A 17,177-nucleotide genomic window follows, 5' to 3' on the forward strand; every position below is an offset into this window, starting at 1 on the left:
TGGATAAAAATGTGGCACATCCATACAATGAAATATTACTAGAAAGTAACATATTGACTGATAATGCTAAACCTGATGAACCTTAAAACCATTATGCTAGGTAAGAAAAGCTAGGCATAGAACAGACATATTGTATGATTCCGTATATATGAAATGTCCAAAACAGGCAAATTTATAGAGACCAAGAGTAGATCAGTGGTTGCTTAGGGTGGGAAAGTTGGGGAAAATGGGAGGTGACCACTAGTAGGTATTTTTGTGGAGTTGATAAAAATATTCCGTAATTAACTGTGATGATGGTTGTGCAGCTCTGAATATATTCAAAAGTATGGAACTGTACACTTTAAATGGGTGAAATGTACATGAATTATATCTCAATAAGGTTATTATATTAGGGTGAGAGCCACAGTGAAGTAAAGGGAGAAGAACAAGTCACCAATCTAGATCTATTATCAGAACTCTGTTATTCGGGGAGTGATGAGCCTTACAAAGACAAGGCTTGTGACTGTTGGTGGAGCAGGCTTCCTAGGACAGGAAAGCAGAGGCCTCCCAAGTGGTCCAGATCTCTCTACCAAGCATTCAATTTTGCCTTCTAGACATTTCCACCAAAACCTCTCCCAGCTCCTCAGTATTTTCAAAAGCCAAGTATGTCCATTCTACTGCTCTAGATTTTTCTCTTAATTTTCCTATTAGTTATTCAGAATCAAAGTCTAGCTGTAAATTCTGCCTCCTCCTGCTCTACCCCTCAACAAGGCCCTCAATTGTTATATGATTTCAATGCTTCTCTCTCTCCTCCTTCCTGGCCTTCACCAGCCCCACTTAAATAAATCTATTACCTTTCAATGGCCAATTCCAACCATAATCTTGTTAAGGTTCCTAAGCAGTCTCCTAGGCCCTTGTCTTTCCCCTGTTATGATCCTCCCAAAGTAGCAAAGTTATTTCCCCTGAGCCAAAGCTAGAACCAAATCCTAGGACTCTGACCTCAGGTACTGGGCCCTTGCACTATACGGCACAGCCCCAGTGCTCTAGTGTTCAATGTTTGGGCTAATTCCTACTCCTGAAAAAGGTCATTTTATAACTGAAAGAAGACAACAAATACATAAAGAAATATACTTTAAATACAATTCAAAAGACTGGGGGCTGTAGAAAAAGAAATCGGATTCGAGGAGCTCAAAGAACAGCTTTGGTAATCCCACATACTTTCCTCTTCCCGAATACAAAATGCATTCATACTCAATCATGGTCAAAATCTTCCTATAAATACATGTCTTTCAAGGGACAGGGGAGGGAGGAGGGGAAGCTTGGAGGACAACGAAACAAGGGTGTAGATCAACTACTTCAAAAATGAGAAGTATTTAGTATCAGATTCCTAACATACGAATGAATTTTGAAAAAAACAGCTTGGATTATAAACTAACTTATTCTGCTTCAACCACACAACAATTTAAAAAGAAGTAATACACTTCCCCCCCTTCAAAACAAAGTGAGGTCTAATGTAACAGCAATCAAAAAGCTCTAACTTCCTGGGATATAAGGGCTCTAACATATAAGCATATATGAAGAATTTCATACCGTCTGCCTTCAAGGGTTCGTAAACTAGCCTCTTCTCGTGCAGTCATCCTCTCTCTTCGAGCTGAATTCTGAGAAGCATGAAGAGGATGATTTGGATGTCCTGGATCACCAGCAGATGCTAATGCAGAACCATAACGTAATTGAGCTTCAGTAGAATCCATAATACTGACCATCCAGTTCCAAGTGGGAATAAGCTTTTCTTCTACATAATTCTATGAAGACCAAACTAAAATAGTTAAAACTATCCAAATAAAGTTAAATTTGATATATAGTAGTAATCTATAAACATTTAAATATGTGTAATGTTAATTCCCATTACATTGGAATTTTCATAATTGACATCCCAAAATTTATTTGGAGTAACTTTTCAATGTTTTCATACCTGTAAGTTTACTGCATCTTGATAAGTCAATTTCACAGCTGCTGGAATCTGAGAGTACACTAGGTGATTATACTTAGGAATAAGGCCCATCAAGTCCGAGATTTGTCTGATAACAATGCTGTAAGCCCTGGCTAAACTGCTCGCAGATGTTAAGTAGCTGCTGGCATTGCTAGCTTCCAAAGCAGCTGCTGCAGCAGCAGCACTCGTGCTGATGGTACCACTCCGGCGTAAATTTGAAGGATCAATATAAATCAAACCCGCTGAACTTGCTACAAAGGAAAAAGGACAACCACAACAAGCTGTCAGATGTTAATTGTGTTTCTCTAGCACTGTATATATTTAAAAGATCAACTGTAACGGCAAATATGGTCACCGAGTGAAAAACGTGGTCTTAAACCACACTAATTTAAGGGAGGGCAATGATGAGAGAGACAAGAATTACTATATTTGGCAATGTCTACAGACAGTTTTGGTTGTCACAATAGGTGGGTGGGGTTGGAGGAGAGACTGCTACTGGCATCTGATGCATAGAAGTCAAGGATACTTCTAAACATCCTATAATGCACAATCACAAAGGATTATTCAGCCCAAAGTAATCATGGTACAGAGACTGAGAAACCTTGATATAATCATATGTAAATACTTTCTTTTTGAACTCGGTAAAACAATGAAGAACTATTATGAAACTACTTGATTTGTATAGATGAACATACATAATTTTTAAAACCTACTTAAGCACTTTCAAGAATACCAAGTTTTCAGACTTGCCTGCTGGTGTGGATGTGCTGGAAGGGGCCGTGCTGGCTGCCCGCTGATGTTGGGTGTTGCGGACAGCCCACTGCATGGACCGGGGAGCTTGGGCAGCACCGTTGGCATGGGAGCTATTTGTGGTTCTCTCTAATGGCTCATCAAGCATAAAGGTCTCCTGTTCTATGTCATCACTTTGACTACTGCTGCTATCAGAGTCACTTGAGTCATTTGATTGCGAATCATCTTCAGAAAAGAAGGCAGGAACACTGCTTGCACCTAAATTTTTCATTTTTAAAACCAAAATCAATGTCAGTCTGTTGATATTTAAAACTACAGTGTACTCCGTCATTCAGGAAAATATTACATATATTAAACAGAATGCCAGGCTATAATAGTCCACAAAACTCATCATAAAATAGTTTAATTACTGGGGTGTCTGGATGGCTCAGTCAGTTGAGCATCCAACTTTTGATTTCAGCTCAGGTCATGATCCTGGGATCATGGGATCGAGCCCTGTGTTGGGCTCCACACTGGGTATGGCGTGGAGCCTGCTTAATTTCTCCCTCCCTCTCCCTCTCTCTCTCCCCCCACCACTCTACTTCCCCCTCCCTCCCTCTCTCCTTCCCTCCGCTCCTTTCCCCTGCTCATGTGCTCTCTAAAATAAGGGAAAAAGGATAAAGTTATAAAAAAGCTTAGCCACCCCTTGTACAAATCATAAGGAGTATAGTTTAACCATTTCATGCTGAATATAAATATGGCCTTAGTATAAGCAAGAAAGCTGGATAAGGAAAAGGTAACATACCTGCTTCCGAGCCAGCGGTTGCTGCTGTGACAACACTTCTACGCCCACTAGCATTATCTTGGTTGCTATGGTTACTTTCACTGTCACTTTCTGTTTCAGCTGCTGCTAACAAGTCCAGCTCCATGTCACTCCCTAGGAAATATATTTAAATAAGAAGGAGGGAAAAAATATAAGCGCACTCTGGAACAGATAGGGTCTAATAAGCCAGAATATCCTAAGTTAGCGGGGGGGGGGGGGGGGGGGGGGGGGGGAGTGATTATTATTACAGTAAGCATAACTGCCTGCTTAGAAGGAGAAAAATGACTAGGCAAATTATGGTCCTCAGTAGACTATTACAAAGCAATTCAAAATCTGTTCTGCACAGCCTTGGGTAAAAAGGGTTGGGCAGGAGAACTTCCACCAATGGGTAGAACTCTGGGCTGGGACCACTGCTCCATTTTCATCTGTTTTACATATTGGGATTCCAAAAGAGGAAGGACGAAAGCTAAAAACGTCTATCTAGAATTTCATGGTATATACACATCAAAACATAAAATTATAAATTTGTGCAGTTTATTGTATGTCAATTACACCTCAACAAAGATGATCCCAAAAAGTCTATCCAATGGCTACTAGTAAGAATGGTTATGGTGGTAGCAAAAAGGCCAAAAGAATCAGTCAGTGGGAGGAAAAAAAAAAAAAAAAGGCACAAAAATTACACATACAGTATCTAAAAGACATGCATGGGAATGGGGCAGCAAAGGGGAAGGCTGAAAGTAAAAATACAAACTGTTAGGTCCAGGTGGGATTATGGGTCATTTGTTTTCCTTTTCTCTAAATTTGCAAATATTTCCTAATATGATTATGACTATTTTAACTTCCTTGTAAGAAAAGAGAAAGTTAGGGGCGCCTGGGTGGCTCAGTCGGTTAAGTGTCCAACTTCGGCTCAGGTCATGATCTCACAGCTCATGGGTTTGAGCCCTGTGTTGGGCTCTGTGCTGAAAGCTCAGAGCCTGAAGCCTGCTTCGGATTCTGTGTCTCCCTCTCTCTCTCTGTGCCTCCCCTGCTCACACTCTGTCTCTGTCTCCTTCAAAAATAAACAAACATTTAAAAGAAAAGAGAAAGTCAGGGGTGCCTGGGTGGCTCAGTTGGTTAAGCATCCAACTTCGACTCAGGTCATGATCTCACGGCTGGTGAGTTTGAGCCCCATGTCTGGCTCTGTGCTGCCAGCCAGAGCCTGGAGCCTGCTTTGGATTCTGTGTCTCTGTCTCTCTCTGCCCCTCCCCCCCTCACGCTCTCTCTCTCAAAAATAAACAAATGATACCAAAAAATTTTTTAAAGGAAAAAAAGGGTAAAGAAAGAGGATACATTATTTTATACATATAAATATATATGAGCATATACATATATATTTATAGGTGTGTATATATATATATATATATATATATATATATGTATATATATATAGCTGCTTCCTAAAATTTTGAAACAGATGCTACAGAATCCCTAGGCTGAAAATATGTTGAACATTACAGTCAAATGGGGCTTTTCTCTGTGTTAATATCCTTAAAGATACCTGATGTACTCATACTGAATAATTTCTCAAATAACCTGCATACCGTCTTCATCATGCTCATCATGTTGTCCCTCTGCCTCAGCATTTTCTTCCCCATGTTCTTCCTGTTCATCATGATGATCCTCTTCTCCAGCCACACCCTCCACCACCTCAACCTAAATCCAGAATCTCATTTGTAGACAATCAAAGTACATAATAAACCCACATCTCTACCAGTGTTCCTCCACAGCAACGTAAACTTAAATACAAAGATCGCTAACTACAGAGATTATTAGCAGTCAAGAGTTTTAAAATCGTTGGCTAGTGACAACTTGCAATCAAAAATTATGTCAGATATCCTAAAATTTGTAATTGTCATCCCTGTGCAGAACCTTAAAATTAATAGTTTAATAACTGGGTAGAAAGTGTATGTTTTTTTTTTTAACTTCCACAGTAATAAAATTTACCTAATGAATATGCAGTATCCATTCTGCCTTCAAATGCATTGCACAAAACTACTAAAACTTTTTTTAACATTGAGGATATCCTTTCTATTAACCCTAAGTAAAAAGCAAGCTTCTGTTTCCAGTTTTGTATTATCCACTAAATCAAGGATTTAAAGTATTTTTAACACATACAACCACAAATGAGAACACATAACAAAACTCTAAACGTTAGAAGCAAACACATGTAATGATAGTAAACTACTATTAGTGAAACTTCTTCCCTCCCAAATAAAAGCCTCTCATCTACCACAATTAAAACAATTACAACCACCTCTTCCACGTCTGCTGAAACAATGTCATCCTGTTCTTCATCTCTGCCCCGAACAGGCTGCGACTGGCTGATGCGCCTCTGCTGTGGGTTCCGGATGATGTAAGAAGACTGAGACTGACTGGAGCTGTGGAGAATCAGGAGCTTATGAGGCCACTGCTGCCACACGGCACACTTTTTATGCTTCTCAGGGAAGAAAATTACTAGGATGTTATTTTAAATCTGACCTAAAAATTCTTGGAAACTAATAATCCATAGATCAGAAAATATGGACCCCAGAGAAACTAATTTTACCATAGAGATTTAACTTAGACCTCAGAATTATTTCTACTTTTCTGTAAGTCATTTCATATTTGTTAATGCACATAACTGAAGCACATGAGTCCTTCCCACTGAAATAATCTCCAGGAAATATTTTTCCTTCTCCACTGCTTTCAGTAACAACAGTCCTCAACTTCCAAAGGCTCCGACAGCAGCATTCATCCATTAACAAAGTATGAATGGTGGTGATAAGTATGCTTATTACAAGTGATCTACTCTTCTAAGAGATCTGACATGACCTACTTTGCATCAGCTTATTAACCACTGACTTTACGTATGTAGAGGGAAAACATTAGTTGAAAAGTATGAATTTGAAAATAGAATCATAACAAAAGGTGGGTGGCCAAAAAGTTCTACTTCCTTAAAAATCTGCCTTGGAAACAAACAGCCAAGAAAAGACAGATGCCTCCATTATAAAAGGAAGGGGAGAATGACAGAATGCAGCTTAAAATGCAGGTCAGAGATCAGAAGATGGTTGTTAAATAATCCTATGACCTACTATTATCCTTTATTTACAAATTAAGAAATGTTAAAGACCTTTAAACGTGTTTACACTGATCCTGTTTCTTTCCTCACCTCAGCTGCTCTTAGAAATAAGAATCAAACCAGTTACACATGAAGAATCCACTCAAACTCTCCACCTTCAAATACACAAGTAGTCTCAATATAGTGTTTAATACTAGAAATTTAAGTAACTGGTTCTTCACAGAGCCAGTGAATTACAAAACATATGAGGAAGCTCAAAGAAAATCTGAAGAGATAAAAAGGGTACTTCCAAACTAAGATTTCAATATTTCCAGTATTAAAAAATAAAAGTCAACATTGTGTAAAGCCACAATTAATTAGTATTCTTTAAAAAGAAAAATCCTGAAACAAACATCCACAAGATCTATCGTCCCCTCAAAGAACATTAAGGAGTTATGCACTTAGTATGTATAATACTAATAACACCCAAAATATATGATACCCCCCATTCAGTTTTCTTCATACCACGATTCAACTTTTTTCCCACTAGACTTCCTGGCACAACTATAGTCCTGAAGCCCTAACAGGAGTTGTTAAAATACTTCCAAATTTTGGGAACTTCTAGTTTCAGCAATTTGCCAACTGAAGAGAAATCCCTCTTGGTGTAGAACACCTAAATACATTAAATATTTAAAAACAAAGCACAACTACCCTGGTGATAAAGGGAAACAATTGTACTGAATAAGCTTGAGAGCAATGGTGCCACCATTAACACCAAAGGCATCTGCTGATGTCTCTTAGGCAAGAAGGGTTCCAAGAAGCCACAGATTTCACAGGAGACAGTCTGGAGTATAAAGCTTCTACAGCACAGAAATCTGTTCTGTCCCCCCTACATAAATAAAGCCAAACATAAATCGGGAAAGGGTAACCTACTTCAAGAGACTTACCTATCTATATCAGCCATGGCTGGATGGGGCAGGAAAAATATCTCTTCAGAGAACTTTTTGTGGTGGTGGTGGTGGTTTTATTTTTGAAAGAGGGTGAGAGCACGGTGGGGAGGGGCAGAGAGAGAGAAAGGGAGACAGAGGTTCTGAAGCAGGCTCCATGCTTACAACAGAGAGTCCAATGCGGGGCTCAAACTAACAACTTGTGAGATCACAGACCTAATCCAAAGTCAGACACTTAACCAATGAGCCACCCAGGTGCCCCTCTTCAGGGAACTTCTAATTACAAACCTGTGCTCATGAAAGTTTAGGACTGCAATTTGTACTGTAAGGTACGGTGGGTTTGTGATGATTAATCCAAAGTCTCAACACTATCAATAAGGACCAAACAGCAATTATCTCCCCTTACAGTGCCATCTAATATTCAGGAATATAGGAAAAAGGTAAATATCCGTCTAGAATTATCTCTAAGTATGTTTAAACTTTAATCACTGTATGACCTTGGACAAGTAACCTGAGTCTCATATTCTTCACTTTTTTTTTTAATTTTTTTTTCTTTTTTTAACGTTTATTTATTTTGAGAGAGAGGGAGACACAGAATCGGAAACAGGCTCCAGGCTCTGAGCCATCAGCCCAGAGCCTGACGCGGGGCTCGAACTCCCGGACCGCGAGATCGTGACCTGGCTGAAGTCGGACGCTTCACCGACTGTGCCACCCAGGCGCCCCTATTCTTCACTTTTAAAATTAGGATGATAGTGGTTATCTATGAGTTATTGGGAAGATTAAAACAGGTGATGCATTTACAATGCTTAAAAGTTCCTAGTTCATATTAAAATTTCAGTTAACAGTTTTTGTATGAGGCATGGAGACAGAGAAACAGGTTGATTAATAAGGACATTAAGAGTTTTAAAGAGGTGAAGGGAAGGGACAGAAGAAGGAAAAATACTAAACTCAAAACTTTACGTTCAGTGGAGTGATAATATACCACCTACCACCCCACACAAGGGAAATCGCAGAGACTAGTCAAATGTGTACTTTTTACTTAAGACATGCCTGAAACACTGATCAAAATACATCCTTACAAGAGGGAGTGATTGCACCGTATAATAATGAAGGACTTTTACATTATATCAACAGTTGAAGAAAACATGACACTATTATCTTTCTTGATGATCCAATGAGATCTCCTTCTGGGAAGACATGACAGACTGACTCAATCAATCAAGGGGGATAAAGTGGAGAGCTGAAGAATGCACAATACTTAAATAAAGAGCCTAAGAAGCAGGGCAAAGGGACACAAAAATCTTGATACTCAGTAAGAACAGGCTGATGGACACTTTTTAAAGTGAAGATCACCCCAAAAATCTTTTCAACCGATAAAAAGTGTTTATGTTCCGGAACATAAACACAAAGTAATACCACTTAAGTAACCAGGGAGCTCCTCACAGGGCTATCAGGCTCAGCAGACATCATATGGCGCCCAAGCAGATTTTGCTAACAGAATCACTGGATAATGGGGTATGTTTAGCGAGTCTGAAAATATACAGCTTGATTCGTAACCATTTCCAGCAAATCCTGAAAGCCTATCAGTGACAAAGCTACCATGAGAAAGCTTTGACAGACAAACCTGGACTTACATTTCAGGGTATCCTAGGAGACCTGACAATAAAGGAAAAGCTGGAATACATACTGGCACAGGGAATAATGAGAACAGTGAGAGAGCAGATACTGAACACATCAACTCAGATGAAACCCAGGAATGAAGTCTAGGGAAATTGTGCTAAATTTAATAAGGAAGGCGTGCCTTAGTATCACAGAGATGTTTCCCAGGAAAGAAGAAGAGGGTCTTTAAGTCCCAAAGATCTTCATTAAACATCATTATGATTACACACAGTAACAGAATCAGACGTGAGAAAACCAAATAAACAAGTATTTGTTAAAGATCACTATAACCCTCCAACTCAAAAGTATGACCCCTAAACCGTGAGCACATTGGCACTACCTGAGAGTTTATAACAAATACAGAACCTCAGGCCCCACCCAGACCTCCAAAATCTGCCTCTGCATTTTAATAAAATCCCCAAGTAATTTGCATACATATTTAATCAAGCACTGTGCTAAAAGACACCAAAACGTTTCAGTTTCTGAACATTCTGACTCAACAAGCTTACAGTCTAATTACCAATGGGAAAGATAAGTAAAATTTAAAAAATAAATAATCTTAAACTAGAAATATTAAGTTGATGAATTGTTTTAGCTCTCTCCTAGACAATATGGTTGTTGAGAATAACAACCTGCCCGCCCCCTAGACAGGAAGTATGTCTACAGAAGTCTGAACTTTCTTACCAGACTACTTTATTGGCATAATAAAAACAGTGCTTTTCCAACCAAAAATAAAACCTACAACTATAAGCCTATTACCTTAGATGTGTAGGCACAATGTATAATTTTTCAAGTGCTCTCACAGGTTTCAAACAAAATAAAATCTTTACCATTTGTTACATAAACGATCATGGACACTTCCAGAGTGCTAATAGAAAGGTTTAGTAAGCCAAATGTGACATTTCCAAAGAAAGAATTAATTAGAATCTGTTACCAGATAGAAATTTACCTGCTAGACTGATCAGATGATGGTCGTGGTGGTAGTGGTTCCACGGAGAACAGTTCTTCACTGCCTTGCATGGCATCTATGCTAGTACTAGCCAGAGTGAAAGGTGCAGTCGGGCGAGCGATCCCCATTCTGACAGGAACAATCAGCGACTCTGCTACATTGCACAGTTCTTCTACAGCGTAAGGTAGCAGTGCTTGGAATACACGCTTGCATTTTCCAATTGGCTGCGGAATAAAGTTACTGAAGCAAAAGGAAAAAATAGGAATCTTTTATGAAATCTTTTCACACACAATGTTATCATTATCACAAAAAATGTGTGTAAAGTGATAGAAAAGCTCAGATCAAAAAGGATGTCTTACTTTTTCTTTTTGGATGAAGCCATTTCCACACTAAGAATGACAAAAACTCTTGCCACTGAACGCAAAAACCTCATTGTCACAGCAATAGCTTCTTCTCTACGTCCAGGTGTGTATTTGTTTTGGAGTTCTTTCACGAGTGTACCTAGTAGAGTATCTAAAAGCTTTAAAAATTGTAATAACTCTATTAATGCTGAGACATCTCTTAAGATGTTTGGACATTTATAAAGCAAAAAGTTCAAACACCTTTTCAATATTACCATTTCATAATAAAAATCTCAAAATAAATTTTACCAAAACACTTCTAATATCACTGATTAATTTATGCCCATGCCTACCATGTCTTTGACCTACAGTAGGCCTCGAATGTCTTCCGTTTTTGTCTTCTAGTTCTATGTGTATCATACATAGAAAAATAACAAATATATCAAATCAGAGAAAGAATAATTTCACTCACTATAGGGTACATATTGAAACAGCTAAGTAGTTTCAAATATTTATATTAGTAAGTTCATAATCCCATCCCTCTCACTTAACCATTTTTATTGTTACTTTCTCAGTCTCATTTCTATGCATCATCTATCATATACATATTAATTATAGAGAACATCCAATTTTCATGTTATTTTGGGGTTTTTAAATGTTACTTAAAATAACCTTTATTTCTAAATTGCCACATTACGGGGGCGCCTGGGTGGCGCAGTCGGTTAAGTGTCCGACTTCGGCCAGGTCACGATCTCGCGGTCCGTGAGTTCGAGCCCCGCGTCAGGCTCTGGGCTGATGGCTCGGAGCCTGGAGCCTGTTTCTGATTCTGTGTCTCCCTCTCTCTCTGCCCCTCCCCCGTTCATGCTCTGTCTCTCTCTGTCCCAAAAATAAATAAACGTTGAAAAAAAAAAATTAAAAAAAAAAAATATCCTTATCTAAATTGCCACATTACATTTCAGCAAGTGGCTGGGCTATAATTTGATTCAATAATCTATTATTGGCTCCATCAAGTATTTCTTTTCTATATTTTTTATTATTCTGTAACATGATCTTTTTTCTCATGTCACAAATTATTTCTTTATGATAAGTCGAAGGGCACGGGTTTTCTTTCTTCTTTTAAATGTTTGTTTATTTTTGAAAGAGAGAAAGAGAACACGAGGGAGGGGCAGAGAGAGGGGAGGACAGAAGATCCAAAGCGGGCTCCATGCTGACAGTCAAGAGCCCGATGTGGCTCAAAACTATGAACCGTGAGATCATGACCTGAGCTGAAGTTGGACACTTAACCGACTGTGCTACCCAGGCGCCCCAGAGGGCACTGACATTCCTATGGCTTGTGATATTATTGCCAAGTTGTTTTCTAAAAGAATACCAATGCAATGCCACCCGATCAGTGTCTGAATGTGTTCTTTTTCCCGTAACCTCACCAGCACTAGGTTTTATGATTTATATTCTTTTCTAATTTCAGAGCAAAAAGGAGTACTTAAAAAAAAAACATTTGCACTGAGTCAATTTTGAACACTGCTCCATACATTTCTATATACTGTTATATTTTTAGCACATTTTAGGATTTTTGTTTAGAATGAAAGGAGTTTCTGTGTTGAGATATTTAAATCACCCCCAAATTCCATTCCCCTGAATGTACTGTGTAATTAGACCTTATCAGTACTTAGGAGGTTGGATCAATAAAATTATGGGAAACTAAGTCAGAAAACATTCTTTTAATGTACTTGTAAACAAACATCCAAAGAACTTACCAAAATATCTGCTGTACACTTGACTATAAGGCAATGAGTGAAACAGTCCAGCCGAATGGTGCCACTTTGCTGATTGAGGTAAACTTGCTCTTCTGGCAAAAGATGGCCTATCCTACTGCTGGCACTGAGACTTGAGGGGGAAGGAAAGACAATGCATTGTAATCACCTCCATTAACAGGGGAAATACATAAATCTAAAACGTTTTTAATGAATACATACGGGTCTTTATTCTCCTGTGAGCCAAACATAATCATAGATTTCAAAGCATTCCAATCCTGTAGAACACGCTCCAATGCAAGCTGGGCAAACCTTGGGGGCTCTAAATCATGATCAGGCATATCTGAATCTAAGCAGAAAAAGAAACAGTGGGTAAGACAGAAATAAATAAAATCCTTTTTATATGGGTCACAATTGTCAGACTCACCCACCTTCAGGATTGGCTGTTTTTCTATTACGATCCTCCCTGATCCGAGGAGGTCTGTACTGGCAGTGCTCTACTGTCTGCCTTGCAACTGTCTGCACTAAAAACAGTAAGAGGTGCTCTCCCCTGCAAAATGGAACATCACTGTGAGCAGGGAGAGGGGGAGGGCTACTCAGATGTGCTGTGTTTTTCCAATTTATGTCCTAAAAAACCCCACTTGCCTGCTGTTTGGCAGAGTGACCAGATTAGTGGCAGTGAGTAGGCGATAAAGTAGATCAAGACGAGCAGATTTCTGTCCAGCAATTAGAGTTTTACACTTACATTTCTCCCAACAATCACAATACGCTGTTGGTGACGTCCGTTTGAGTCTAGAAAGAATTCATACACAAGTACAAAAAACAAAATTAAAAAAAACCACAAAGATCTCTATTGAAATCATGGAGATATAACTTACTGACCCAAGATAGAACCCTTGTTAATATTTAAATGCAAAGTGTAACAATTCTTAAAGCATGCTTAACTACAAGTATTACTTAGTGGCATGAAGTCTACAGAGCAACTCTCCTGAGGGATCTTGTAATGACTTGAATATAGTCACGTCTTCCAGAACATCTTCCTTAATTCCCTACGGCCCCCATACAGTGTAAGTGGTCCTCCTATGTGCATCTAATGAGCCCTAAAACCCTTATGAGCAAATGTTTCTTGCTTGTGTCCCCTGATAGGACTGTAAACCGTGCAAGGACAGGGACTCCCTTGTCCACCACACACCCAGTGTGTAACAGCACTTACTAAGCAATCAATGAATAGATTCACTTTTAGATGTTTAAATTAAGGAAGAAAAACATATTAGCCAAAGTTCTTTTAATAAAAGTAATAAATAAGCACCAATGCAATATCTATAAACATTTTCTACTTGTCCTACATAATCATTTATTTTAAAGCACAATAGATGGTTTTTACAAACCAATTCTCTGTTAACCGTAACATCTACATATCTGTGGCACAATTATAGCTGATATCTCTGCTGAGACCCTAAGGCACTGCAAATGTTCATGCTGGAGTATTTTATTGCTTCTTAAGTCTGTGAAAATTAACACGCTAGCCATGGTAACTCTATTGCTGGATGAAAGGTTATTACATTCACTTTAAGAAGTAAATAAAGCACAGGCCAAACATTCACCATTTTTCACTTAATACCTGTTATGATCTCCTGCTAGGAGACCCTACTATAGACTGAGACTCTGGAGAGAGAATATAGACAAAAGCAAATGAACAACATTTCAAAGTACACTTTAAATCAAGAACCACATTTTAATAAATAAACTGGCTTAAAGAGAACAACTTAAGAAAACCTTATGCTTCCTGAAAAATGAAATAAAACATTACCTTGGTATAGATTATTTTAATATAGCAATATGAATCTAAGCAGCTTATATAATTAAAGAAAACTAGAACTGTACTCACTTGCAATCATGACCTTTATGACAGACTCTTGCACATTCTGTACAACAACAGAGTGACTCCAGCAAGCCACAAGTTCGACACTCAAAAATATCCTACAATTAGAAGGGTTTATTTCTTAGAAGAATATAATGTACATTTCATTAGCTTAATTATTTCTAGTATTTTCTAAAGTCCATCACAATGAAAGCAGAGCAAAGCTAATGTGCTATGGAAACAGAATCATAAACGGGTACAGCACTGGAGGTACAACGAATGGAAATCAAATATTTATCAGTAGGGCAAAAATAATTCATATCACCACCCCCAAAAAGGTGCTATAGCTATAAAATCTGTGTCAAGAGCTGTGAATCAAATTATGCTACTGAGTGAAGATTTCTAATTTTCGTGATATCTAATAACTAATTCAATGATCATCTTCTTTGCCTCACTTATTTGGGAATAAAAATTATTTTTCTTTGGAGAATTTTATAACTCAGAATAAAAAGAAATATCAGACTCACAATTCCAGAGCTAAGAACTATAGAACTGTAATTCTAGTAATGGTGAAAGGGGAAAAAAGAAAAGAATACCTGAAGACAGCATAAATACAAAGAAGTCTAAAACGGCCTACCTGGTTAATGTGCTCTGCTCCTGTCCATGTAAAACTGCAGGTATCATTACAACATAACACATATAAGGGTGAGTCATCAGGGTTGGTACCTGATGGGCAAACCATTCCCATAAACACATCTTCCTCTTTTTCACTCGAGGATACTTCAGCTAAAAAGATTAAGAACACAGTAGTTCACATACCAAGATAGGCCTTAATCACAATCAGCTACTGCTTTACTCAAATGCAAAAGCTCTAACATTTACACAGTATAAATCAAAACTACTATATATTAGTTTTAAAAACTGAAATACAGGGTGCCTGAGTGGCTCAGTTGGTTGGGCATCTGACTCCGGCTCGGGTCATGATCTCGTGGTTACTGAGTTCAAGCCCCGCATCAGGCTCTTGTGCTGACAGCTCAGAGGATGGAGCCTGCTTCGGATTCTGTCTCCCTCTCTCTGCTCCTCCCCCATGCCCACGCGCGCACTCTCTCTTGCTCTCTCAAAAATAAATATACGTTAAAAAAAAAAAAAAAACCAAAACTGATATACAAGTCAACATGCAAGGAAATCCAGTCAGTTCTGGTGCAAAATAAAGCAAAGTGTAATTATATCATAACCACATGACAACAATACACCACACCTCAGCTGAATACACAGCTCTATGTTATGCAGTTAAGATTCAAGTTCTAGCTCTACTTAATAAATTATAGACAACCACATAAATTTTAGAGTCTTCTAAAGGCTGGGTGTAGGAACTTATATTCTTTACTGCTTTCTATTAAGCAAGAATTCCAAGTCAGAAGGAAGAACAATAAGAAATCTGGCCTGTTATTTCCATAAATTTGTATCATGATCAACAGTTCACCACTGGCAGGTTCTATCAGTAACCCGTCTTTATTTTCAAAAGATCAGTCATGGGACACCTGGGTCGCTCAGCTGGTTTAAGCACCTGACTCTTGATTTTTGGCTCAAGTCATGATCTCACGGTTCAGGAGAGCAAGCCCTGTACTGGGCTCTATACTAACAGCACAGAGCCCACTTGGGATTCTCTTTCCTTCTCTCTGCCCCTCCCCTACTCCCCATTCTCTCTCTCAAAATAAATAAACATTAAAAAGAAAGTCATTACGTTACCCATCGTGCAATTTTTTTTAATTTAAAAACTTATACCAGCTGTTTTTTGGTGGCAAGTTCGAAAATACAATATACTTGAAAAAGTTACAAACATGAATTTTACACACACAAATACACAAAAGAATTATCTTGATAGCTTCTACTCAATTATTTCATCATGCAAAAATTAGGTTTGATTAATTGTATAATAAATGTAGAAAAGAATCTTTTCAATTAAAAAATAAACAACTCTTTTAGGACTTGTAATAAATTACCTTTTGCAATTTTCTGGGCTGTTTCTAAGATGGTAATTGCAGCTGGATAAGCTCGGCCACTTACAGCTGACATAAATGGGGTCATCCCTCTTGCGTCCCTAAAATGAAAAAATTATGCATAAAAATATTAATTTTTAAATATTTCCTTTCTTCATTATAAAAGAAATGTTCAAGATGAAGCAAAAAAGTCGTTTTGTTGTATTAAATAACATCCTACCACTCAAAGGAAATCCCTGGTGGTATTTTCTAGTCTCCTATTACCACATGTAAAAAAGGAAGCCCCTAAGAATCCTTGTCTCTCTCAACCATGCTCTCCTTTCTTGGTCTTAGTGACATTAAAGACTAAATCAGCAGGGGCTCTAGAGTCAGACTAATATTTTCTAGATGTGGTGATAACAGGCTCTATCTCATACAATTGTGATGAGGATTAAGCCAATTGTTACTTAAAAGCTTTTCATTTGCTTAGCAAATAAAATGTACTCAATAAATGTTAGCTATTTGTATGTATTTTCTCTTAAAAATGTACCTTCAATATTCTTCACTGAATTTCTATTCCTTCCTGGATCCTTTGCAATTCCCCAAATTTAGTCCTCAACCACCTGTGCCTCTCTCTCTCTGATCCACCAAAGCAACTACCACTTCTATGATGATAACACAGTTTAAACATCTACACTTGCTTACTTGGTAAGTCTACTTAGGATTTCCCAGTGATACTGCACTTTCAAAATGTCTAACAACTAAAATCACCTTTCTCCCCAAACCCACTCTCTACCTATGTCGGCCAACAGCATCACTGTTCCTGGGAACTAAGACAAAAAATTTGGATTCTTCATGAAGTCCCCCTTCTAACTCAATTTTTTGCTCTTGCATGTAATCCCTTTTTTCCATTTTCCAGTTCAGTTTATTGTTAACACATATACTAAAGGCAACAGGTAGACATAAAAGAACAAAGCCTCAACTCCAGTCTCTACTCTTACCTATTTTACTCCTTTTTTTTATGCCACCATCACATTATTATTCTTATAAACCCACTTTGATACTATTATAGTCTAACCAAAGCCATCTGAGG

The 17,177-nt window shown here is 38.1% G+C and overlaps 1 protein-coding gene across 9 annotated transcripts in view; it reads right to left on the reverse strand.

The window, feature by feature from the left end:
* Window positions 1-17,177, reverse strand: part of UBR5 (ubiquitin protein ligase E3 component n-recognin 5) — a 138,368-nt gene that overhangs the window by 26,539 nt on the left and 94,652 nt on the right. For all 9 annotated transcript variants that reach the window (XM_043601499.1, XM_043601500.1, XM_043601508.1 and 6 more), the window contains exons 26-40: window positions 16,109-16,206; window positions 14,743-14,891; window positions 14,133-14,224; window positions 12,890-13,036; window positions 12,676-12,794; window positions 12,467-12,593; window positions 12,248-12,377; window positions 10,512-10,672; window positions 10,153-10,392; window positions 5,815-5,938; window positions 5,102-5,213; window positions 3,504-3,635; window positions 2,720-2,977; window positions 1,952-2,220; window positions 1,570-1,781 (exon numbers count right to left, since the gene is read on the reverse strand). In XM_043601499.1, coding sequence (XP_043457434.1) covers window positions 1,570-1,781; window positions 1,952-2,220; window positions 2,720-2,977; window positions 3,504-3,635; window positions 5,102-5,213; window positions 5,815-5,938; window positions 10,153-10,392; window positions 10,512-10,672; window positions 12,248-12,377; window positions 12,467-12,593; window positions 12,676-12,794; window positions 12,890-13,036; window positions 14,133-14,224; window positions 14,743-14,891; window positions 16,109-16,206 — 2,370 coding nt within the window. The remainder of the gene's footprint in view (window positions 1-1,569; window positions 1,782-1,951; window positions 2,221-2,719; window positions 2,978-3,503; window positions 3,636-5,101; window positions 5,214-5,814; window positions 5,939-10,152; window positions 10,393-10,511; window positions 10,673-12,247; window positions 12,378-12,466; window positions 12,594-12,675; window positions 12,795-12,889; window positions 13,037-14,132; window positions 14,225-14,742; window positions 14,892-16,108; window positions 16,207-17,177) is intronic.

This window comes from Prionailurus bengalensis, chromosome F2 (assembly GCF_016509475.1).
Source record: "Prionailurus bengalensis isolate Pbe53 chromosome F2, Fcat_Pben_1.1_paternal_pri, whole genome shotgun sequence".
In the NCBI taxonomy this organism is placed as follows: domain Eukaryota; kingdom Metazoa; phylum Chordata; class Mammalia; order Carnivora; family Felidae; genus Prionailurus; species Prionailurus bengalensis.